The 26194-nt window shown below is 38.9% G+C and overlaps 1 protein-coding gene across 11 annotated transcripts in view; it reads right to left on the bottom strand.

Moving 5' to 3' along the window:
* Positions 1-26194, bottom strand: part of LOC121506408 (neural cell adhesion molecule 2-like) — a 475738-nt gene that overhangs the window by 151442 nt on the left and 298102 nt on the right. For all 11 annotated transcript variants that reach the window (XR_005991640.1, XR_005991641.1, XR_005991643.1 and 8 more), the window contains exon 2: positions 13056-13130. Coding sequence is in view for 4 of the 11 variants with exons in the window: in XM_041782202.1 (XP_041638136.1) it covers positions 13056-13130 (75 nt within the window). In the remaining 7 variants the exon portion in view is untranslated. The remainder of the gene's footprint in view (positions 1-13055; positions 13131-26194) is intronic.

Raw genomic sequence — 26194 nt, 5'->3', positions numbered from 1 at the left:
AGCTTCTGTTTGCCTTTTCATGTTTACATTCATTGCTCAGAAAAGAGACGCTTTCATGTTTACACCCACTCACACCTGGGATCTATTCAGAACAGCAGTTGACATTTAAATGCCTGAGGACGTTTATTACTTTCCTCCAAGTTTCCTCTTGTTGACTTTCAATAGTTTTTATGTGTTTTCCAAAATGGACAAACAAGTTCAACCTTCCACTCCCAAGAATATTAGTGAAAGTATTAGATTTCCCAGGAGTGACATTCTCTATGCATGAAGCCAGCCAGCCTGAAAGATGCTCAGCCTGCAGTGTGTCTGGAAAGAAAATGCGGTTTGATAACAGCTGGCTGGCTTTCCTGCTTTGTGTATGCAGCTAATGAGTCGTACTGTTTCAATATTTCAGTCCCGTTTACCCAAAACTTTCCAGAAAGTTCTGCTGACTGAGCTTCTGAGGCTTGGCGAAATCCTGGATTGGACACCCTGATAAATAAACATGCAAAATACCACCTGTTTAAGCTGAATCTTTGCAAGGATGCTTCACGCTTGTATACTTATCTGTATGACTAGTTTATAATCTGATTTTTTGCATTTGAGCATCTCAAAAGCAACAAAACTAACAGAACAAGAGAAACAGGAATACATGGCTTTAACAAGTGAGAATTTACCACACTTTCTAGAAATACTATGAGTAGTTATCCCTTGATATCATGAATAAAACTTGTGGTAGTATTGATATAAATACAAAAGTTGTCACCCAGTTGCTCCATCTGCCATTTCCATATCAATTTAACACTTTTTCCTACCAGATTATCCAAATTCCATTTTCACACAATACACTGGGTGTGGTGTCAATCCTTCGTGCTCTATCTTTTTATTCACACGACTTACTTGCTTAGCCTTGAGGCTGGCTTCCAGCTGTATACAGCTGATACTGTCCTGTTTGTACCAGCTGATTCACCTGGCAAACAGCTAAGGTCTAACTGCATTATTGGACCAGGTCCACCAGTGGTTGGTTTGCAGTATCCCATGACACTTAGGTCATGACACACACTGAGCATGAGCTCGCTTTTGTATGTTTGCAGCACTATTATACTTGAACTTACACTACCATATTTAACTGATGTCCAGCTTTGGAACAACACTGGCCTCCACATCAGATAGATATCCAATCCCTATAGAGGTGAAGCCCCAATCAGGTTTCTTGCATCCTCTAACCAATTGACCAATCACTGATTATTTCACATTACTGAGGAAACAAATTTCCCCTCCTAACAACAGTATTTGTTTGAAATGTCTTGTCAAAACCCAGACTTCCTTTTCTTGAAGTAACATTTCAATGCATCATCTAACTTTACCTTCAGCTAATGGTTATTTTGCTGACTGGACCTTAAACACATAATAATTTATGTAATATTTATGTCACTTAGCATACTAGCTTGCTAATGTGCTGACAACAAATGTAAGTCAGCTAACATGCTTTGATTTGTTGGTTTCAACCAAGAATTAAAAATTTGGATAATATTATCAGAAGCCTTGGACCGGACAGTATGAACCAGGTGAACCAGGTGATGGGACTGATGACTCCCAGCTTAACTACTCATATTTCCTATCAAGTATTTTGGTATATTTCTGCTGTTTATGATCAGTAGTGCTAATGCTAATATTGCATTGTTCTGTTTTCTTTCAATCACATTAATAAAGTTACAGCAATTTTCTACAAAATTAGAGATACGTTTATGGCCATGACAGCCATAAATTTGTCTTTTGTTTGTTGTTTTGTTGTTTCTCTTGTCCAACATCAGTCTGATCTGCTGGGCATGGGAAGGGAAGGTTTTTTGTTTGTTTGTTTGTTTGTTTTTTGGCTAGATACTGCTAGTGTTGTCCTCATGGTGATTAATGCTTGTATTTATAATAATAGGCCACAACTGAGAGTATGGTTTAGATCTGCCCTCTTCTTAAAGTGTCTTGAGATAACTTTGGTTATGAACTGGTGCTATACATACAACCTCCCCTTGAATATTAAGAGAAGGAGCAAATAAACTGATAACTACAAAATTTCCCGAATTAACTGAATTTAAAATAATTAAATGGCAAGACAACAAAATGTGAAACATGGAAGGAAGAAGAATTTTGCGACTTCAACTGTAATACATTTTTGAATGTCTGTTGAACAAACCAAAAATGATTAAAATGAACAAATTTGCATTTTCATTGCATTTTCTTCTGTTTGTCTGGATGAGTCATTGTAAGTATATCCCTATGTCTGTGTAGAAAACGTCACTTACTTATATACTCTTTTCTAAACATTTGCATATTCATTAGTGCTCAAATTAAAATGCCTTCTCTCCTTCTAAAAACTAAATCCCAAGTATTTTAAAAGCTGAGGTTTTGCTTGTTGATACTCCAGCACTCCTGCTCACTTCGCTCTGCCAAAGCACTGAAAACCATCCAAAGTTGTCGTTGGTGAACAGACTGCCTCAAATCATAGGATTATGTCATAATCTTGGATTTACATAGCTAATAGGTCTGTAAGGGAATCAGGACATATGTAGGCTGTAAATTCCACTTTCAATTCCAAGTTTATGTACATATACAAACATAACACGCACACACAAAACATCCAAATTAAAACTGGCCTCATACATAGCCTGTGAGCTCATCTGGCCTCGGCAGGAGATAATAGGGCAATCTCAAAACAGCAGGTGCCCTTTGCCTGTAAATTCTGCAAATAAAAGTGTCAGTGTGGAGGGCTATTACCTGGCCTATCAATCAGCAAGAGCCTTGAACAAGAGGATAGATGGACGGAGGCTCGTTTGGCCCCTTGGTGACAGGTGGTAAGACTTCAATAAGCTTACAAAGGGAAAAGGAGCAGGGAGAAGAAGCAATACAAGTTTGTGACACGTGTGCTGCTTTTAGGGAAATTGCACTAGCCAGTAAGAACAGATAAGCCCAGAGGTAAAGAGAGGGGAGAGAGAAAGTTAAGCAGGCAGTTTGAAAGCTCTCCCCTCTCTTCAGTAACAAGATGCCCTTGAGCAAAGCTTTTAACCTCCAGCTGCTTTAGCAGAAGGTGGTGATGCTTCATCTTAAGATCTCCCAGGTGTAGCTGGGAGGTGAATGCTTAGAGTGCCAGAACTTGTACAGCATGTAGGGTTAAAAATCAATAAGAATCTTAGTTGGATCGTGCAGCACCCTGGAGGCAAATGGAAAATTATTCAATTTATGAAATTTCCTCTTGATATGTGCACTAGCATCATAAAAAGCATACAAGCTCCCCACCATGCTGCGACAATCATCACCACAATGCTCCAAGAAACCATCACAATCGTATCCTGGCATGTGAGTCTGCTTCTCGTTAGCGCCGGGGCCAACAAATCTGATGAGGCAATCAAACATGGTATTGCTGAAATCTGTGTTACAGTACAAGCCATTCTCTTCATCGCCCTGCTTTCTGTCACACGTGGCTTCCCTCTTCATGTGGGTACTTGTGCAGCAGAGATAAGTGTCGAGCAATCGCTACAGGCACCTCTTTATACCTGTTAGCATCACAACGTTATCACCCCTTACCGTTTTACAGTCTGTTGACAGGGGAGACAGCTAAATATGTTGCCGTTGATGCAGCTAGCATTGTGACAGGCCATTTGCTTCAAAGATGATCTGAAAAGACAGGAGTGTGTAGCGTGCTGCCCTGTTTCAGACGCTCAGGCCTGCCTCCCTCTGTGTGTCTTTACAACTGTATGAATGGCTGATGGAAATTTCTGTCAAAGAACTCTTCAAATCTGCATAAGCTCTGGTGTTAGGACTGATTTTTGGCATCACTGAATCATCTGAAGGTAAAGTGGGAAGACAAAGATTTCTAGGCAGTGGCAAAATGCCTACCAGGAAGCAGCTCAGTGACTGATTGTAGGAGAAAACTCGATTCTCTCACTGATGAAAACAGCTCCTCTCTATTTTAGACTGAAATATTCTTGTAGAAGACCAAGGCAAGAAATAGCGGTGTTGTTAGACATGCATAAAACTTCTGAGCTGCATGGATGAATGCAAAGTGACACATTTTTATTCAGGAAAACCCACATACCTGGAGCAGTTTCCATGTGTGTAGTGGAGCTGCTTTAGTATGATTTGCCCTTTTCTGCTCTTCCCCACTCTTTTCTTCTCTAGTTATCCATATTCAGCTATTAAAAATATGCAGTTTATTGGTTAGGATCATGTTTTCTGTTCCGGCATTCCCCAGGGGTCCATTCTAAGCCATCAGATTTTTTACTTTATAAGAACTAGTTGCTTAGCCTCAAGGCTGGTTATGTCTTTATGCAGACGATACTGTCCTATTTGTACCAGCTGAATTACCTTACAAGAACGCTTAGGGTTAACTGCAAATTTCTAAACTTTCTAAATATTGCCAGCGTAAAACATGCAAAAACCCCTAAGCTCATTTTATTGGGTTGGCAGTGTTTCTGACCTTAAAAGGCATTAAACCCCATCTGTCTTGGAATCGTCTCGTCCAATGTAACTATAGTCAGAGTAGTGAATACAAGCTGAATAAAAAGTTAATGTCCTCATACAACAGAATCAACGATCCAGTGTCTTTCAGTTTATAAAACCTGCTTACCTAAGAACTGAGGCTGGTTTCAAGCTTTATATTGATAATAATAATTTGTAGCAGATTAATCACCTACCAAAGAAGGTTATGTTTAACTGCTTACTCTGATGAGTTTTGTGAGTGCTTGAAACATAAAAAATCATCTGGTTGTATAAGTATTTCCAATTTGGGATTTTGTAGATATGTTCATTCTGGAATTTTGTTGGGAGTGATGTGAAAAACCCCACAGACCATAAAAACGCCATTAATAATATATATATCAGAGTTGAAAGTTGTACAGGAAGATAATCAATATTTAACAAGATAAAGGGTGTTCTGGTGTTCCCCCGGGGTCCATCTTTAGTACTCTATTTTCAGTTTATAAGACCTGTTTGCTTTGCCCTGAAGCTGGTTTCTGGCTTTATGTAGATGATTCTGTCCTATTTGTATCAGTCGAATCAACTTAAAAGGAAGCTGTATGTTTAACTGCATGTTTGAATTGGGTCTACATGTGGTTGCAACATTGTGGTAGGACATGATAAGGAGTGCACAACCAACTCAGGAAAATTCAGACACAATATGATTGGAATATTCTACAACTTTCATTTTGGAAATTTTCAGGCACAGAAAGGCAAAAAAAAAAAAAAAACAAAAACTGTAATTTTGCTTAGGCAGTTTTTTCTGACCATAAAAAAACATTCAACAACATCTACATTGGAGTTTCTTGTCAAAGTTATGCAAGGAATATATTTGAACAAGAAAATAAATTGTTTTGGTGTTTCCTGGGGGCTATTCTTAGCCCACTGGTTTTTGTTAAATAAATCTTTTTTGCTTAGCCCTAGGTCTGGTTCTGGCTTCGGCTTTATGCAGATGATGTTCTATTTGCACTGGCTGAATCACCAAGAAAGGCAGCCAAAGTTTATTTTCATACTTGGATGATGTCTGCCGCTACTGATAACACAATCATCTTCTCCTGTATTTAGCAAAAACAGCTGTTCCTGCATGAAGACAGGAAAAAGACGTTAATGTTTCCACTGTATTATGAAAAATTTTAGATCCGTACCTCAATTTGGTTGCTATGCAAAAATCTAATAGATGTAAAGACCAACTTAAACTTTTTAAATAATAAGGCACTACAAACAAACACAAGCAGCCCTCTTACTCTGAACCAAATATTTTTTTCTTTTTTTTTAAAGTAGTCTTTGTATGCTCAAATGTCTCCATTATACCAAAAGGATTCAATCTCAGCCTCATTTTTGTGTTTTTCTTCTCATGATTACTTCAACGTATCGACTATCTTTACTCAGAGTAAGAGGAGACTAGATGCATGATGAGTGGAAACTGTAGCACACATAATAGAGCTACATTTGGGCCACCAGCTCTCCATAAAATACTGCAAAATGCAAACAATGTATCCACTGTAGTGAAATCAAACTTCCTGATATAAAATTAAATATGTTGTTACTGCTGCTAAGTGTTATCACTTTCCTGCTAAATCATATTTTCTCTCTTAAAGACATCAAATTTAAGCTCAGGAGAGCGTTCTGTCTTGAAAGTGTGTCAGACGATATCCATAAGCCTCCTTAGCAGGTAGGCAACCGTCTGAAAAAACCTGAAATATTGAAGCAATCCTGCACAAGACTGTGTATTGACTAGACATGCCCCATGGCGCCGAAATTAGCCGCAAGCTGAAACACTCCCACGTCCCCATAGTGGCTGGCGCTGGAGCCATGATGGTAATTGATTCAGGCCTCTGGGGAAGTTGATAGCAGAAGAGAAATAGGGATGGAATCACCCTGGTCAGCATGAGTATGTGAGTGCAGCTTGACATGATGTCAAATTTATCGGCTTCATATTTATCCCGCGCTCTCTTTCCTTCGCCGTCTGTGCTGTGATGTCTGGCTCATGGGTAAGCTGAGGTCTGCTGGGACAAGTGATGTGACCTCACTGGACGGAAATGTAATAGCAGTTGGATCTCAGACTGTTCAGGTTGCCTTTGTAGCCGCCCAGGTTTTTTATTTTGCAGCCAAAGCTTGTTCTGGCTCTCTGCCACCTCAGTCATAGGGGAGGTTAAACACACACCTTAGCAGCGTTTTATCAAGCGCTTTATTTGTCCTGCCATGAGCTCAGGTTCATTTAACCCCGACAGGAGACCTATTTTACTTCACTAAACACTCTGTTTTGCTTTTGCTCTCACAAAAGGCATAATCAGGCGTTTAAAATCCGGGTGAAAAAATAGGGTTTGGAGAATATAACTAAAAAAAAAAAAACAGTTATTGCCTACATCTCTTGATTGTCTATATTTGTTTGAAAGAATGGACTGGCTCATTAACCCACTGTCTTTGAAGTAAATGGGTGTTTTTCTACACATTTTGAGAACGTGAAAAATTCCCCAGTTTTGATTTTTAATTCTACTTTAAGAAGAATGATGACTGGAGCAGATATCCAAAAGTTAGAGGCTAAATCTTCCCCACTAAAATGGGACGACCCTTAAAGACCCTGATACGCCATCTGTAGTCATCAATGGAATTTATGTAACTAGACACCATATTCACTGACAACAAACTGTGAGAGATTTTTTTTTAAGTCTTCTTAGAAATAAAACACCGAAACATGCCTAAAGGTTCTGCACAGTATTATCTAGAACAGTGTTTAACACTATTCGACATAGTATGCAATCTGCAACTGTTTCCTACCTCTAATTCAGAGCCTCAGATTACATGGGTGTAGCAGGGCAGCATTTATTCAGATAATAAATCTTATATTTACACTTTTTATGAGTTTTTTTGGGAGGATAGTCAAAGAGCTACACTCTGCTGTTTCAAATGCAACGATTGGTCTCAAAATAGTGCCATTACTATGCACAAGAATGCAAAAATATGTGCATTTTTTGTGATTTTTGTTTCCCTGGAGAGTTTCTACCAAGAAAACTGAAGTTGATTTGATGGTTTCGATTTTTTCACTGCTTCAGCAGTAAACTCTACAAGGTAGATATAAAGACAGATACACCTTTACTGAGGAAAATAAACAGACCAAACGCAGTCATGTTGTTCAGCTGAAAAAACAATGTGCACGAAAGGAATCTTAGATTACCCAGCATGGACTGTAATGATGTTGTGGAAAAGAGCGTAGTTGCACAACAGCTTGTAGCTCTCGCTGAATTTACCATAAAGATGTCCCTGACCTTTCCCACTACCATGATAGAAACAAACAAACACAAAGGCAGATTCACTCGGGGGGCAAGGTGACACGAACACAAATGCTGTTTTCTCTCATGGACCACTTAAGGATGACTATTTTCTGAAGACAGTCTCTCCAGCCGTCCCCTCCCTCCCTCCTCCTCCACAATCTGCAGCTCAGTGAGACTGTGCTTTCTTGCCGTCTTTTTCTCTTGTTCCTTCTTCCCTAACACAGCTTCTTACCATAAAGGTGCTATTATTGTGTGCAATGAGGTCATCAAAACCTTTCTTTTACCCACTTGAAAGACAAGTTGTGGAAATGAAACAAGGTTACGAAAAGGATATTTAGGCATTAGAATAAAGTTGTTTGGAGGCAATTTGTTTTCTTAGCCATATAATATCATTGCATATGTTTTATAATACAACTGTGTTAAGGCTGTTGCATTCAACTCACCCCAATATTGCACCAATTATGCAATCTTATGTTGCCAGTTATATTTGCACAATGACCCCACACTTGTGTCATTAATTCTTCAATTACAGGTTTGATTTTCTGCATGCATTCCTTCAAGTCCTTTACAGCAGTGGTTCAGCTGGTCTAGCATCAGGACCCATCATCATCTTCCTGACAACAAATTGTGACCCAAATTTTTCCAGACATGACAACATGGTTTCATTCAGGAATGGGGAAGTTTGGACTTGAGATGGAACTACAGATGTGACACGGTGACAAATCCTTCAAAATAAGAGCACATCATAGACTTTTTGCATATACTGTATCTTGGTCCGTGACCCAATGAAAATGGGTCCTGTCCCTCCAGTTGAGATGAATGGTTAGAGCAGTGGTTCTAAACTTGTGGGTCGGGACCAAAAAGTGGGTCATGGAGCTGTTTTAATTAATTAAGAACTGCAATTCTTAATGGACATCAGAAATGGAAATTCTGCATTATCTCCAACAGCGCTAGTGTTAATCCAAACAGGAAGAAAGGTACCCTTAGTTTACTGCTGTAAGAAAGTTACATTGTAAACGCATATCAAAGAAAAGTTTCTTGAGAAATTATTTTTGCTTAATTTTGGTTCACTGGCACAGAAAAATTAACTACAACTTCTAAGAAGTTTAAATGCTGCCGCAACAACCAAGGGATCACTGAATTTCAGTGAGCCATTTTGTACATGCGCTCCTACAAATGTATTGATATATAATCGTGCAGGAGTTTGAGGCATGTAGGGCTTTAAGGATTGATACAAGGATTTATTACACAACCTGGGGCTAGAGAGGGTTGTCTCTATGGTCTCTGTGTGACCTTTTGTCAATACTCCTACATTTATGAAGTTTCAGGAGTTTCTGTTGTGTCAACGAGGTTTACTTAAGAGCGTTTAATGACCATAAATATCGCAGGATGTAGAGCAGCAGATCAGGAGGAATAAAAAGTGTATCCATCGTGGATAAATAAAAACTAAAATGATAAATGATTGTCAGGAAGCCTGAGGGTGAGCTGCTTGGTTATAGTCTATATAGGGGCCTATGATAACCAACTGATCCCCTCCAATAATCACAGCTCACCTGCCCCTACACACCTGTGAGGGGCCCCACGTATTTCTATCTTCTATGGTTGGAAGATCAAGAGTGAGTTGGAGCAGAAGTGAGCCCAACTGTCGCTCATTTTTACCATGTTTTCCACCCGTTCTTCCCGTAGGCTACTTGTCCATGCAAACATTTGCTGCGTGACATAGGGGGACACAGTATTTTCCTGCATTAGACATTACAGAGTTGTTGCTAGAATGTAATATATTGTGCACAGTTGCTACAACATTGCCCAACATTGGAAGAAAAATAGCCACATATTGCTGGTGCAAATTTCCTACCCTATCCTATGGACATGCATCCATGCATTTTATTTTACACTGTTTAGAAATGATAATGGATAAATGTAAATGTTTTCTGAATATTTCAACCTATTGAACTGAAAAGACTGTATTATGTCTCCAACTCAGCACAGCAATGTGATGCACATCTCTGTATCACATCATAAAGACTTTATTCATAAATGGAGCTAGGTAGAGGTCATGTATAGAATTCACCTTCTTTGAAAAGCCATGTAAGTTTGCATCAGTTTGCATCAGTTTGCATCAGTTTGCATCAGTTTACAAGCAGAGCTGAGAGGCTTTTCTTGACCGTGAAGGAAACACGTAGTTCTCACCCTGAGCCAACATGGAAAAGCGGACTTGATGCACATCCTCATCTACGGCTAAAGCTTCTGAACAGCAATGAGCGCTGTTCTTTCAAAAACTGCGAGTTCTTGATTTCTGATGACTTTTAAAGAATTGCTCTATTTTGCATGAAGGCCACAAGCAAAAAGGAGAATAAGAATGTGCCACATATCCATACCTTTGTTTCATTTAAAAGCATGTGGCAGCTTTGTTTCACGTATTGCTGTAGTATTTCACAATGATGTTAAATATTCATGATGGAGTAGGCTACAACTAAAGCTAAAGAACTGCAAGAAGACACCAAATATCTTTTTTTGTTTGTTGCGGTTTGAAAAAATCTGAATGCTAATGATGAGGCTCGGTAAGATAACTCCACACGTATCTTGGGTTCAGGAGCTAAAAATCAAACCTTGGACTTTCTTGCTGTGAGACAGCTGACTCTGCGATACAGTACAATAGCATAGGACACTAATTATTTGGCCAACAAAAAATTATTTAACGATGAAAGATTAGGTCAATTTACCATTTACTTAGGGTGTAAAATACACTTCTAATTTCAAAAGTATACCATAAACTAAAAAAGCACTCAGAGAGCGCAGACCTCTGCCATCAGCCCTATCTCCCAATAGTGAAGAATCCTTTAAAAACATTCCTGGATCCAGACAGTGATCCAATCAGTCCCAAAATCTAATCAGTTCTCCCTTATGCCATTTCTGACATTTCCTGAAAATTTCATCAAAATCCATCCATAACTTTTTGAGTTATGTTGCTAACAAACGAACAAATAAATAAACAAACAGATGAACAAACCCAACTGATCACATAACCTCCTTGGCGGAGGTAATGATGGTAGGACAGAGCACTGTACAGAGCTATATCATGTGATACCATATCATCCCAAACCATTCAATTCTGTACCCTACTGTACCGTTCCATTCCATACCATACCGTACCATACCATACCATACTGTACCGTTCCAACCATACCGTACCATACCATACCATGCTCTACCATGCCGTACCATAGCATTGCATAGCACAGCATGTCCTACCATACAATTCCATAACATACCATATGAAATAATAAAGTATGGTATGATACATATTCTGTGGACAAAGCTAGAATATATGCTGATGTTACAAACTCTGACACAATACAGTCTTTATTTGACTCTCTTCAGGAGCCTGCGTTGCTATTAGTTACCCATTCAACACAGTAAGATTTCCCTGAAGAAGAAGACAGCTTTTACACCTTGTGTGTTTGTTTCATTTAATGAAAAATAATCTTTTTACTGAAAAGAACAAAGACCTCTGTTTTACTGTAAACTGTTACATTTTGTTTAAATGCAAATATTGCTTTTGTATCATCTGACATTAGGTTTCTCTGTACTACCTCAAAATTCTGAACATAACTATGAACACAAGTGTTTATACATGTCGACTTTTAAATACCAATAAAATCTTTCTTTAATGTATTAACACCTTTTCCCCCTTCTTTGATTTGCTGCCTGTCCGGCTGTAACTGCATTATTCTGATTTGACTGTAATTGTGATTTTGATGAATGGAGCGGCTGGGACAAAGTTTTGACATGCACAGAGGGGATTCGGCTGTCATGCCTGGACCACTTGAGCAGCCTATATTAACATGATCGATTTAACTTGAGGTATTTGAATACTATTAATGGATCTAAGGAGACCCATAACAGCAGACTTTTCTTTCCAGTCAGAGTGGCTGTACTAGATGCTCTGCTGAAGCCATGGGTGTGACCTCAGTCCATTTCATTTTAGCCTCAGGTAGTCTGCTTAGCTGTAGCTTATCTGAAATTTTAAGAAGGATGCACAGCAGGGTGGAATCTGTCAAAAAGGCAAATCAGAAGATCTTTCAAAATAAAAGCACAACTAAAAGATGGTGATGTAGATCACAGTTTCAATTTTCTATCAATTTGAGAAACTAACTGATGTATCAATACACATCAATGGATCTTCGCACCCCTGCTATCCATGACTGTGCTTGGAAAAAAGTGTTTAAATGAAATAAAAAAGGTCTTAAAAGTTGATTTTGTCTGGATGGTAATGGTACAAAGTTGGGGAAAGACACGTAGAAGGACAAGAAGGCCCTCCAAACAAAGCAGTCCTCCTATGGTCAACATGATGACTTCAATTTGACCTCAGGCAGCTTGCTGAAACTACCAGAACAGAGTTGTGTGCTGTTCTGAGGAGTGAGGTGTTCGATCATTTTACCCAGCTGCCATTTCTCCCCGGCAAACTTTTCCAAACAAGAAAGATTTGTATCGAACGAGTGGATTGATTTCACGCAGGTTCCTTTCTCTGCTCTGCTTTTTTCTTGAGGGAAAAAAACAAAAATCAACATACAAATGCCCTCATGTTCTTTGTGCAACTTTCTCTCAGATCTATATTTATGCAGGTTTGATTCATACAAGACTTTAAAAGGTTCTCTTTTGGTTTGCCTCTGACTGTTTCAGCCTACTTACAACCATTTCACAGGGAGGAAAGGGCAAAAGAAAGACACTTTATCATATAAGGTTGCTACCTATCACCCACCTCCAACACTCCTCTGTGTCAAAGCCTCCCAATTCTTCTCAGTTCTGTAAGCTTTCACAATAAAGCATCTCCCTTTCATTCCCCGCCAGTTTGAGTCCATTCACCTCCGTTTATTCCTGCCTCTCTCGGCACACGGACCTCCACCCCTTCAATGCTCCTCCCAGCTTGTCCCAACTCCCCCGGCTGTTAGCTCCACGCTGAGTGGGTTGGCAGGAGAAGAAGAGGCAGGCAGCAGGAGGCGGGCCGGGCCTGCCAGAGTGTGCTGCCACCCTACCGAGGCGCTGGCGCCGGCGTCAGGTTCTGTGGTGTTGATACACCGTTTAAGGAGGACAATCGGGGGAGGAGGGACAAGAGGGGGCAGGAGCGTCTGGGTCAAAGAGTCACACGCCATATGGACGGCATGGATCGTGTTGCGCTTGCTGCCGTGCAAACAACAAACAGGCTTCGTTGGAGCTGCTTTAAGACCCCCTGCTGCATCTCTGACCCACCTCCAAACACAGAAATACAGCACATGCAAATAAAAACAAACCCTGTACCTGTGCAGATGAAGAACTTCGACTCCCCAACACTTAACTCCACTTTGTTCAAGGATATGGACACCTGCAGGGCGGCTGCAGAAAGAGAAAAAAAGGAAATTGGTGAGTTATTGCTGTCTTACAGATTGAAAACATAATCGAGAGACATAATAATACAAAATTGGTTTCAAAAACATCATTTTAAATTATCTTGGGATGATTTCCTATTGTACACTGCCGTTTACTCGTCCAGCTTTCATGCAAATATCCCTCAAAATAAACAAGAAATTTGGAAGTCTCATATTGTCCCAGCTGAAAAGGACAGTTTACATATTTTATCCCGTCGTCTTGTTGAACAGAACAACTGACATTTCCTCGATACAAAAGACATCCTCTATTAGGCATATGTCTGTTTATGACAAGCTTGTCACTTTCACAATGGATTGGATCCTTTCTGCCTGAGGTGACGTTGTTCCCGGTTATCACTCATGACAATGGAATATGAATTGTGAGAAAGTGAATACGGCGGAGAGCGGTAAATAACTCTGCTGTGCAGGTATGAGAAAGACTTGTCCAAAGCTTCTTTATATCCTCAATGACAAACTGAGAGCTGAACACTTTTAGAAAGCAGAAATGTCACTGGAAGACGCCTTAATAACAGTAAAAATGGCCAAGAACCTTGCAGTCGCTGGCAGCGCAACAAAATTTCCAGCACCAACCTACAATCAAAGGCCATTTGTCCGTGCAAGTCTATTGACAGCAAGGCTGAAACTGATGCCTGGAGAAGTGGGTATACTCTTCATTTGTTCCATATTCCTCTGCAGTGGGGTGTAACTCACTGTTCTCTTCCTGCCACAAAAAGAGAGAAAATCCTGCATGCATTTGTGCTGTTTTAAGTTTGAATCCTGAAGTTCTGTCAGTGCATGTGTGGCTCAGGCTGAGCTACACACTCACGCATTGTCAGCACCAATATAGCACCTTTAAAAACAGATGTTTACAAAGTGTTTAGACGGAAAAACCAGAGGCAGAAACTAACAAAACAAGCATTGAGAGTCAGGCCAAACAGATCGTAGTAAAGCTGCACTGTTTGATCATCTTAAAAGTTGGCAGACCAGACCAGCATGCCTTAGTACCACTTTTTAACCGCTTTTCTCTCGTCAGACCATATATCGAGCATATAGCGTTAATTAAGGCAGGCCATGCAGCCAAACTGTCATATAATCAACATCAGCTGATCTTGCATAAGCCTTTATCAGCTGATGCCCAGCCAGTTAGCTCTAAGCTCGCTATTGGCTAACTGCACTTGTGCTGCCATATTTAAACTGCTCTATCCTGGCTTTGCTCCCTCTGCTAGCCACTTGTTGCAACCCTCCTCCACCCCAGCTCCTCCTTTATTCAACTTCCAACTTAATCAGTGTCGTTCTGTTGTCACTGATGCTTTTTCTGCTCTGGGTTTTTTGCTGCTTTCTTCCTTGTCTCAAGCGTTCCTTGTAGGCACAGGAAAGGCAGGAACGCGTGCTTCCCCTGCTTGAAGCTTTCCACGTAGGCTTGTGGAAGGCAGCAACACTGCTAAATATAAAGAATGACATCAAGTGCAATAAAGACGAGTATTTATGACTGCAAATCAAGTGTGTTTCTTGACAACGTGGTCCTGACTGAACTGTAAGGAAACCAGGGAGTATACTGTTAAAAACCTTAACCTTGCAAAGTGCTGGTTTGAGACTTTTAAGTAAGAACAACAAGGGTCAAGTCAAGGAGGGCAGAGCCATTCACGAGCTGTGAGTCTGTCCCACAACTGTCTCCAAAATTTAAGAACCTAACCACTTAACTATGGCTAGTAGATGCACAAACTCTATAAGGTAAAATAGGTGGTACTGAAAAACCAAAGAGAGAGACAGAAGTTTAAATTCCTGGGCGACTTATATTCTGGATCTTACAGTAATTGAAATAAATGTAAGAATGAAATGCAAAGCTCAACAACAATTAAAAACACTTAAAGTGAAGCAATGCAATTGAAGAAAATACTTTCTCGTGTGCTTTTGTTTTCACAGAGGCAGCTGTGCCTAATGCTGAGGTCACACTACTCATCATAAACAGGATTATAGCCCAATCTAGCAGACATGAAAATCAGGCGTTTTATCCCCTGTTGATCTCTGAGACAGAACGGTAAAACAGAGGGAAAGTTTCATCTCTGGCAGCATCCCTGCCTTGAAGATGTGGCACCAAAGAGCCACAGCATGGTTTTAGAATCTCATTTCTTGGTGTTGTCCAGCTAAACCTGCACTACAAATGTCATCATGTTGGTCCAAATAACTGGTGGGGTACCACTGTCCCAGCGAGCATGTCTGTGTGGGCCCCACATGGGTTATATGTAGGCTACAGTATGGGTCCCATGTGGCTTTTTCCATAGGTTCTGTGGCGGCCCCACTTGTGATTGCCCATGTGAACTACAAATGTGGATCAGCCCATAAACGCCCCATCTCTAGAGATCCACGATCAATCCAACTTGTAGTAAACATGGGCAACTGCAAGGATCTTTAGATGGGGCTTTTATAATAAGGGCTCAGAGTGGTGTTTTAGAAAGCTGAAATAAGACAAAGCTCAGAGTAAAAAATGGAACAGTCTTTATAAGAATTTGCAAAAACTAAAGCAAATTTAAAAGGGCATGAGAAGAACTGTAGCCACAAAAAGCAACAGAGGAAGTATTTGAATGGCAGCACAGCAAGATGCACCAGAGGAAGTGTCTGTTGTGATGAGCAATGATTGGCAGCTCAGCGGGGAGCGGGTCATTTTTAGGCCAGAGCCTCTCAACACAGCGGTAGTCGCGCCCCAGCGCCGAGTGAAGCGTGATATTTGATGAGGCTGTCATATCTGAGCTCCTCATCCTCAGCTGTTGGAGCAGGGAGTCTTGTTAGGCACACACTCACACTGGATGTATAACAACCTAATGGATGTTAATTCTCTCTACAAGGCTGGAAACTTAACGGCGGAGCTCAGGGCGCCTGTCAATAATTGAGGAAATGATGAAATGATTATCCGCCGCTTCCCAGGGGAGGAAGGCTGCAGCCAACAACATCATCACACTGAAGCTGCTATCATTTAGAGCCATCTGTCATGCATTAAGTATGCCTATAGATGGCAGTAGAGGGGCACTGCCACCTTCCCCTCAGGAGGCCACATAATGAGACTGAAGAGCTGCCGTATCAATTTATATGATCATTTCCACTGTGTGACACCGACACAGGCACAAGAAGAGCACACAGTGGATTATAGGCCACATATGCAGCATGTCTGCAGGCATGAAAACATACATTATGCAGCCACACATTAAAAACATCATAAGTCATAGCAGTTGTGCACTTACATCACTCTTGCACAATGCCTTGCACAAACAGCTGCAATCAAACATGCAGAAAGTGTTTTATGCTCAACTATAATGGGGATTACGTTAAAGAAATCAACATGAGTGGTATTTTCCATTAAAATGAATGACGCAAGATTGACTCCACTGCACAGTGCTACACAACTGCATACTTTAATCAAGCAGCATCTCACTTGTAGAAGTGGGTGGACAATGCTCATTCAAGTCCAGGGTTACTGGGATTTCCTGTAATTTGTTCCTGTATTTTAACTTCACTTCAGCTGTAACAGCTGGGTGACACTTTAACGATCCTATATCTGATCTGACACAGCCAGTAGCCTATTATGCTCTCACCATGTCCATCACCTGTCATCCAATCACAGACCCCCTCATGTGCATCAGATAAAACTACGGTATCAAAAGCAGAAAATCTGCTGAATTAAGCGTCTGTCATGGTTGGACTTGTTCAGATGGATTGTGGTGCTCAAGTATAAAAATATGGATTCACTGGCACCAGAAGGACTTCACAGCTACAACCTGTGCTCTGATTAAATGTTACATCACAGAACCTTCAAGACTACATAGTACTGCTAAGCTTAAATGCTATTAATATTAGGTTTTGAAAATTCATATTTTTTACAGAGGTGGATTTTGATTTCTTTCTCTACTTAAGGCATCCTATGGAAGCCCATTTCTGCCAATTTAAAAAGCAAAATGTGAAAGTTAGGCAACTCTAACAGAAAAAAAAAGCAAAGTCATAAAAATGAGTGTAAAAGTCAAAATTATGAGACAAAACGTTATGATTATGAGATAAAAAGTTGTAATAATGAAATAAAGAGTCAAAAATATCAGATCAAAAGTAATGATTTTGAGATAAAAAGTAAAAAATGTAAAATTAAAAGTCAATCATAAGATCAAAAGAAAAAAATCAGATAAAAGGTCAAAAATATGAGAAAAAGTCATAATTTCTGACAAAATGTAAAATTATGAGCTCAAAAGTGAAAATTATGAAATAAATGTAATATTTTTGAGATTTAGAGTGATTATTATCAGGTGAAAAGTCAAGTACAAGAGATAAAAAGTAAAAAATATGAGAAAAAAAGTCATAGTTCGGAGATAAACACCCAGAAGTATAAGATAAAAAGTCATTATTATTAGATAAAAAGTCCAAAATATGAGAAAAAATGTCATAGTTATGTAAGAAAATATATAAAAAAAATACGAGCTAAATCAATTAATCAAAATTTTGAGATAAATTGTTGAAATTATGAAATAAAAGGCAATTATAAGATACAAAATCATTTCATAATTTTGACTTTTTATCTCATAATTATGCTTCTTTTTCCTCATAAGTATGACTTTTTATATCATCATTTTGACTTTAATCTCATAATTATGACTTTTCATTTCATAATTTTGATTTTTAATTGCGACTTAATTTTGTTTTTCTTTTTAGACTTGCCTATCTTTCATAGTTTTTCTTTTAAGTGGCAGAAATGGGCTTCAATAGCATCAACACTTGTAGCCACATGTAAGATCTAATGGTGGTTTCCCATTAGAAACCCAGGCCCAGATCAGAGTACACTTGACTCCAAGTCAAGTTGATGGTCTAGTGGTACCCAAGTCCTTGTGAAGAGGGGGTCTCGAGCATGGTGTATGTGCACTTGGGCACGGTAGATATAAATGCAGTTGTGCTCGAGTATGGGGTACTAGCCATTTGCTTCATCTTTCCTCCTTTCCTACCAACTAATGTTTTGGATTGTGTACAAATATGTGCAGAACGCTACTGCTAATGTAAGCAGATGAACAGGACAGGGGAGAGGGGTTGCAATCATGCTTGGGCATGGTAATACATGTGCCTAATGTGAAAAGGTTATAAGTTTGTAAGTTCCGAAATTCCAACATTACTAATAAACTGGAAGTAAGTATTATAAAACTTATCTTACATCAAAAAATGTATTGATATTGATATTTTATATCAAATGGTTATTCTAAAGTACTGTTATGAATTTTGTTTAAAGCATTTAGTGCAATTTACCTTATTCTATCAGCAGAAAATGATGAAACTTGACCTCTGTATCAATTAAAATTTGACTTTGCAGATTTCACCACTAATTATAAGTAAGAAGAAGTTTCTAAAAGTTTGTAGGCTGCTTTGACACCATCTGTTAGTGGTAAAAACTACTTTCTTTGCTTTATGCTCTGCATTATGGAGGATTAATCCACATCAAATTATTTTGTCATCTACATGTCAAATAAAGAGCTTAACATTTGAGCATATACTGATAATTATGCCCAAATTTGTCTTTCCTTAAACACACTACACTGAGCTAAAACCAGCTTATTATGAGTTATAATGGGCATGCTGTCCGACTGTTTTCTATTTGCATGCACACAAACATGTATAGGGTTGTAAATAGATGCAATCACTCCTTTGGGATTGATTAATCATGTCTATTTAACCCACTGCCCTTCCACACTACCTTCCCCTGACTTAAGGCAGCTTCCGATCGTCGCTTCAAGTAGTTTAAAGGTTTTCAATTATTAATTGATTGTGTTCCGGTCTTCTGGTTCAGGCTGTATGTGATTGATCACATAATAACTTGCTCACAAAACCCAGCAGGCAAAAGAAAAACAGCTAATTCTTTTTCTCTGTGAGTCATTGCCGTGTGAATCATATAATTAAGTTCAACCTGGAAAATAGAAGCGTTTTGTTGGCATTTCTGAGCTGAAATATACACAACAGTCCCCACTGTGCCTATACATTGACATTTTAATGAGAATGCTGCTGACTGGATTTGAAATATGACACGGAGGGATTTGTTTAGTCAACACTGGCTCGTCTGGCAGGGACACAAAAAGACATGCTAATTATATCAATTTTCAGAAATGGAATGTTTTCAGCTGCAGTCACCTGCTTATTACAGAGAGTGGGTCAATATGTTATGAGCCTGGTAGCAATTACCAGCTCCAATTATTAGTTCCTCCAAGAAGCTTTGGAGCCAAGAAGAATAAGACAGACGAAACCATTGATTGCCATTTGTTATGTGACTGGGATGGTCAGCATCACACATGACTGCCAGCATGCCAAACAATGCTGGATTATTCCAACATGAATATGAGCACAAACAAAGTTTTATAGAGTATGGTATTTAAGCCTCAATTTGTCAAGGACACTAATTCAAACTTCAGCTTTTTATGCAAGTTTATGCCTTATAATTAAACCCATTAATCATCTGAGAATAAAGCACCCTGGAGTTTTATGCTACAGCCTTTCATGGCCTAGTATGAACTTATTCAATGTTTAATGTTAGCAATAACTAGCAACTTTACAATGAAAGGTGACAGAATGTAGACTAAAATACTTCTACAATATACTTCACCAGGAATTTATTTTGGCTAATGTAATCTCATGTTAGCAAAATTTAAAAGTAGCCACTGACACATGATAGTTCCATACTAAATAAGTTCAGTCAGCCAGCTTAAGCGAATGGTAGCCAGCTTTAAGTGTAGCCATGATGTCTGTCTACCTGACTTTCAAAGCAGCACACTTCATGACATTTCTATGTTTAACTTTCATTTGGCTCAGCTTAGCTAATATTAGCAATGTAGCTAATAATGTTGTGTATGCTAGCCCAGCCTACACATAATGCATCTTCTACTTCTCAAGAAATTTAGCTAAATTTACAATGTTAGCAAGTTAAGTGGTCTAACCTGATGGAGTTAAGCAGAACTTAGCTCACCTTACTTTAGCTAGTGTTAGCAAACATTACAGGTAGCTTGAACAGTTTCAGTGTTAACCCACATAAAGTCTCCTACTTTTAGAGCAGTTAAACTCACGATATTAGGAAGTTTAAAAGTAGACCCACCTGATGGAAAAAGTTCCCCAACTGAACTCAGCTTTTCCATCAACTTATCTTGCCTCACTGAAAAACATTAAATGTTGCGTATGTTGTTTCATATGCTAACCTATATCATAAGTGTCCTATTTTTCAAGAAGTTCATCTCTGCTCTTCAATCAAATACTAGATTATATTTAGCCTAAACTAACAGTAATAATTCGCTTATCTCATTAATCTCAGCTAACCTCACTTTAGCTAATGTTAGCAAACATTAAACCTACCTTATGCTGTTATTTATCTTAAACTACCAGACTGAAGTAATTCATTATCATAAGTCTCCTACTTTTAGATTTAGTTTCACTCACAATGTATCAAAAATCAGCAGAATTCATTCACCAAAGAAGTCCTTTCCTTTAAATTAGCTTGGCTCACTTTAGCTAAAGTTAGCAACATTACAGGAAGCTTGTTTTGTTTTGTGTTATCCTACACTGAGTGATTCCTGCTTTTCAAGAAGGTAACTTCACACATAATAATAGCAGTTTTAAAAATAGTCTACCCTGACAGAGAGTTCACCAGTCTTTTTCATTAATTTACCTTGCCTCACTTTAGCTAATTTCAATTAATGTTACAGCTAGCCTTAATTGTGTTTCATGGTTTAGTTACATTTTCAAGAAGTGTATCAATACCAGTGTTAGCAAGAATAAATGTTTCCTAAACTAATGGAAATAGCTCTACTGCTAAGTCTGCTGTTCTATCATAAACTTAGCTTAGCTAAACTTAGCTAACTGTATACCTGACAGAAGTAGTTATGAGGCTCCTTCTTTTTAAAAGGTTTAGCAATGGCTTACTTTAGCTTATTTTAGCACTCAATAAATGTAGCTTTTGCTGATGTAAATGTACATGAACATTGTAAGTCTTGAAGTTCTGTTAAAGGTTCAGTTTGGTGCACCTTAGCTAACGTTAGCATGCATCAATTTAGCTAAGGCTTTACTGCTAAATATGCTAAAACATCTACAGACTCATCATGCATTTTCCCTAAACTTGTGTATGATGCAACTTTGTGTTAAAACCTAGTTTTGTAATCCATCAACACATCCATATTTATCAATGAAGGTATTTTATTGATAAATTAAAGCTAGGGCTGTGAATCAGCAAAAACCTCCAAATACGATACATTTCACTAGCAATGCTATACTCTACATATAGGAATTCCAACAAGTCTACACAACAGAATTTCAAACTTTAACATTCAATGGTAGGCACTGGTTTAGCTCTGTAAGTATAGCAGGTGTCCATAAACAGAGGCTATATCAAAGTCCCAAGTCGGTCAGGGGGTCCCAGGGGTAAAACAATGCCATACTGCACCTTTTAATTACTTAATGTTCTCACCTACAGCAGTGCAAAAAAATGATGGAATATTACCAAAATGAACAGCAAACCAACCCCTGAAAGGCAACATTATCTGCTGTTTACATGTTGCTTTCCTTTTAAGCAAAGTTTCCATAGTATGGTCTTGCAATCCTGCACGAGCTTGTAATTCTCCTGGGATTTTCGCCTCTCTATCTACTCTAGACTGCGCTCCACTTCAGAGATGGATCCCATGGGCAAAAGCAGGCATAAATGAAACAGTGCAGAGAGGGACTGTGGAGAAATTACAGCTTATAGACGCCAAATTGAGGAGGATTTTCCCAAAAATTGGATACAGACAAGCCCAGGTCTCTGTCTGTATTCCTATCATGTTGTGTTTCAGACTTTAGTGTAAGTCAGCCGTTGTATGGTCATGTAGCTCTGACTTCTTAATATTACTTAAAGGCCAGATTCTCAATAGTTTGCATGCAATGCCCTCAGGTCACCTCCATTATAGCTCTAAAGCCTTTATTTTACTATCTCTTTAACTTCCCTAAAGCTGCTCTCATTAAAACTACCCAATATGAAATTTCTTGTAATCATGCCAGATCATTATATTCCTCAAATGAAGGTCACTAAGGTCAAATATGAACGTGGTGCTCGCTGTGTTGGCCTGTTGAAACAATTCATCGACATCTGGACCCAGAGCCAAACTTGCCAGAGGCAAAGTCAGTGTGCCCAAATCCAGCAGACTAAAGCAGAACCAAACGTGTTATCGGCAGGGATAAATTCGGCATTTGACTGACGGGGTGGAGAGCGTCCAATCAGCTGGCAGGGACAGAGGGGATGTGATTCTGTAATCCTGTTCCCCATAAAAAGGCCCATTAAAACCACGTCTGAGTAAAATGCACCACAGAGAACATGCCTTTGTGTGTTTGTTTGTGCGTTTGAACATGTCGGGGGCGTTTGTGTACTGTACGTCTTCATTCCTGTGGGTGGCGAGGTGGGAGGCTGTATGTGTGTTTATGTATAAAGCACACAGAGCAGATAGGCCCGCAGGCAAAGGAATGCTCTGCTTTAATTGTCTGTGATTCTGTGGAGGTGTTGAAGGGAATTCTTCTCTTGTACCACCAGAGACAGAGAGAGAAAGAAGAGAGGCAAGAGTGGGTCGAGCTAGAGCAAAAGAAGGAAGGCGATAAAATACTAATTACTGTCCTGTATCATTTTTTTCATGCGTCTAAACCTGTGTGGCTTTTTCATTTCTTGAAAGGTGTTAGCACAGGCAGTAAAAATGATTTCCAGGACAGAATTAGCTTCAAAAACACTCACAGTCAGCGTTCTTTAAAGCTGTAAAGTCTCACGTGAGCAGTGGCGGTAGGTACAGAGGGAAAGTGCCGATGTCAGGGATTTCTTTGTGAAATAAAAACACCCGCTTGGTCTTTGCATTATTATCTCACTATGATAAAAAAAACTGCATTTTCCACATGCATTTCTACATCGAAGACAACACAAAATCTAAAATTCTGCCTCAAAGGGCCCCTCAAAATTTATATTCCCTATGCCACTTCATTTCTTTCACAGAGTGAATCCTTTCAGATAAGCACACCTCTTTAACAGATAATAAAAAAGGAGAGACCTCAGGATCCCTCAGAGCACGCCGACAGAGGAGACAGACCCTTTAGAGAAGCTGAATAGTAATACTTGAAATATTAGGTGGAAACATAAATGAAAAATGAGGATCAGAGAAGATGTTAGTTATCCCTAAATCCTGCTAAAAACAGGCAGGTTTTCACCGCTGCTTTGATTCAATGAGGTCAAATGTGGTGAAGAATTTAAGTCACAAGCAGTGATAAAGCTACATAAGACAGCCACTCAATATGGTGGTTAAATTTGACGTTAAAATGTAGGACTTTGGCCTGGGAGGAGTTCTGGTTTGTATGAAAACATAATTTGGTATTTGCTGTGTGAACAATATCAGTCCTAATGACACACCAGCTCCCATCAAACATATTTAATGCTGATTCTTTAATCTTTTCAAATAGATACATAAGTATGCAAGCAACCCACTACAAATCAAATATTTCAACTTGGATGACAGATGCGTATGATGCCTTGCCAGGCTGCACATGGGAGGGGGTGGGGGGTTGTTAAGGGCAGATGGTCTAGAAAAAAAAATGGAAAATTCATTTATTAATTGCAAAAAAAGGCAGAACAGCTGGAAACTGGCAAAAATGGGTTACAAGTACCAAACAATGGCTGAATAAAAATGGTGAAAAGTGGTCATAGAGTGGCAAAAAATGGGTTGAAAGTGGCGAAAATGGGATAGCAACAGAAAAATGGGTAAAGAAAGGCCAAAAAAGGGGGGGAAATTGGAAAAAAAGGGTGAAAAGCTGCTAAAAAGTGCCAAAAAGGGGTTAGAATAACAAATAGGCCAAAAAGGAGCAAAATGGGTTTAAAGAGGTAAAAATGGGCTAAGAAAGGCAAAAAGGGGGCAAAACATGGGTGGGAAAAAAGTGGTGAAAAAAAGAGTCAAAAATTGGTTAAAATTGGCAAAACACAGTAGCAACAAGGTGTTACAGTGACAGAAATATGCAAATAGCTTATAAAATTGGTTAAAATTGGTTAAAAGTGGCAAAAATGGGCAGAAACAGTGACAAAAATGAGTCTTCAAATGGCATGAATAAGTAAGTTGAACATCAGAACCCAATAATGGCTCCAAAATGAGGTAATGCCAATTATAAAAAAAAAAAAAAAAGCAGAAAAAAATGGGATTAATGTGTCAAGAATAGGTCAAAAGGGGCAAAAAAAGTGGTGAAAATCTGTTGAAAGTGTCAAGCAGTTGGGAAAGTAGGTGAAATGTCGCAACAATATGTAAAATTGGTTTGAAAATTGCAAATATTTACAAAAAATAGTGTTAAAAGTGGCAAATAAATGTGGTGAAAATTGGTTATAAGCAGCAAAAATTCATTGAAAAAGGGGTGAAAAGCAGTTGAAAAGGCTTCTGTCAGATGTCAGGATGCCAAATGGAGAGGAAATGGGTTAAAAGTTACAAAAAAGTTGGGAAAAGCAGCAGGAAAACTGGTTAAAAAATGCAAAAATATGTGAAATAGAATTAAAAGTGGCAAAAACTGGTAAAATTGGATAATAGTGGCAAAAACATTGTAAAAAATGTGTTACAGGTTGTAAATAGTGGCTTAAGAGTGTTAACAGAGGCAAGCAGTCATTAAAGGTGCCAAAAAGTGGCAGAAACAGGAAAAAATGGCCAAAAATACTGTGAAAATGAGTTCAAGTGGGAAAAAATGGTTTGGAGTGGGAAAAAAGCGGTTAAAATCCATGAAAGTAGACGAAATATGGGGGAACTGGGTTTAACATGGCGAAAATATATAAAATGGGATTAAAGGTTGCAAAAATTGACAAAAATGGGTTAAAAGGGGCAAAAAATGTGGAGAAAATAGGTTACAAGTGGCAAAAATTAGTGGAAAAGTGGTGAAAGCAGTGAAAGAGTGGCATAACTCAATAATGTCAATATCAGACTGATTAATTGCTTGTTTAACTTTCAACTTCAAAATGAGGTCACTGTTAGCCAGTATGCTAGCATTAATGCTACTGATACAACCCATGTGCATTGACAAACTAAATAAATCACAACTGAAGGACCGCCCATTTACTGGGTTTCTGCATTCCAATTCTGGAATGATTGTGCCAGGTTTTGAGGTGGCAATCTCTTCTCAAGGGGGGCCATGCTGCTCCTAGCCACCCATCTGGACACGCCCCTGCTACTTCTCTGGAATAATCGATCACCACTCTTCTGCTCTGGAAAATGCAAAAAGGGGCTTTTCTCTTCAGCAGAGCGGTCTGACACCTACCCCATGGCAGTGGTTATACAATGCATTCAAAATCAGGATATAGTAATAATTAATCCTATTATGATGGTTTTATGTGCTTATGTAGGCCATTATAACAAATTCAGACAGTTTCCTGACTGGATAAAAACTCCTACCAGGGCCTTTAAAACAACTCTAACTATGAGTTAAGCTATGATTGTGTGAAAAATGCTATTATTTTGAAAATAATTAACAGCTTTAAGTAAAAAAGACCCAATTTCTATGTATGTCAAGTGCCTTAAATGCAAAACTTGGACAGAATGAGCTACAAACTTTTGAGATTGGATTAAGCATGACTACCTTTATGTAAGCTATTGAAAAGAGCCCTGTTTTTCTGTGAAGCTACCAAGTACTAATTTTTGGGTTAATAAACGGCCCAAAAGCAACAGATGGACTCACCAATTCAAAGAAATTGAACTGCTAAAAGGCTTTTTCAGGGAGTAATAAATTCTGGGAAATAAGTACACTGTATTTAGCAGACAGAAGCAAACAGATAATGATTTAGGAGCTTTTTCTAATGATGGCCAAAGCCTGAGTTGACCAGCTAAAGGGGAGAATATAATTTGGATGGTGTGAAATATGTTTTACAGTAATGGCAATATTTAAAATTACTGTTCAGATTGATCCATGATTAAAGACTGAGAGCTTTTAGTGAAAGTACATCTTGATGTAACACTACTGTGAATTACCCGTTGCTAAGCGTGCCTATGGATTCATCTTTCAAAG

The sequence above is a fragment of the Cheilinus undulatus genome, linkage group 24 (assembly GCF_018320785.1).
Source record: "Cheilinus undulatus linkage group 24, ASM1832078v1, whole genome shotgun sequence".
Classification (NCBI taxonomy): domain Eukaryota; kingdom Metazoa; phylum Chordata; class Actinopteri; order Labriformes; family Labridae; genus Cheilinus; species Cheilinus undulatus.
Note: the sequence above shows the minus strand (reverse complement) of the source record. Positions and strands in the feature narration are given on the sequence as shown.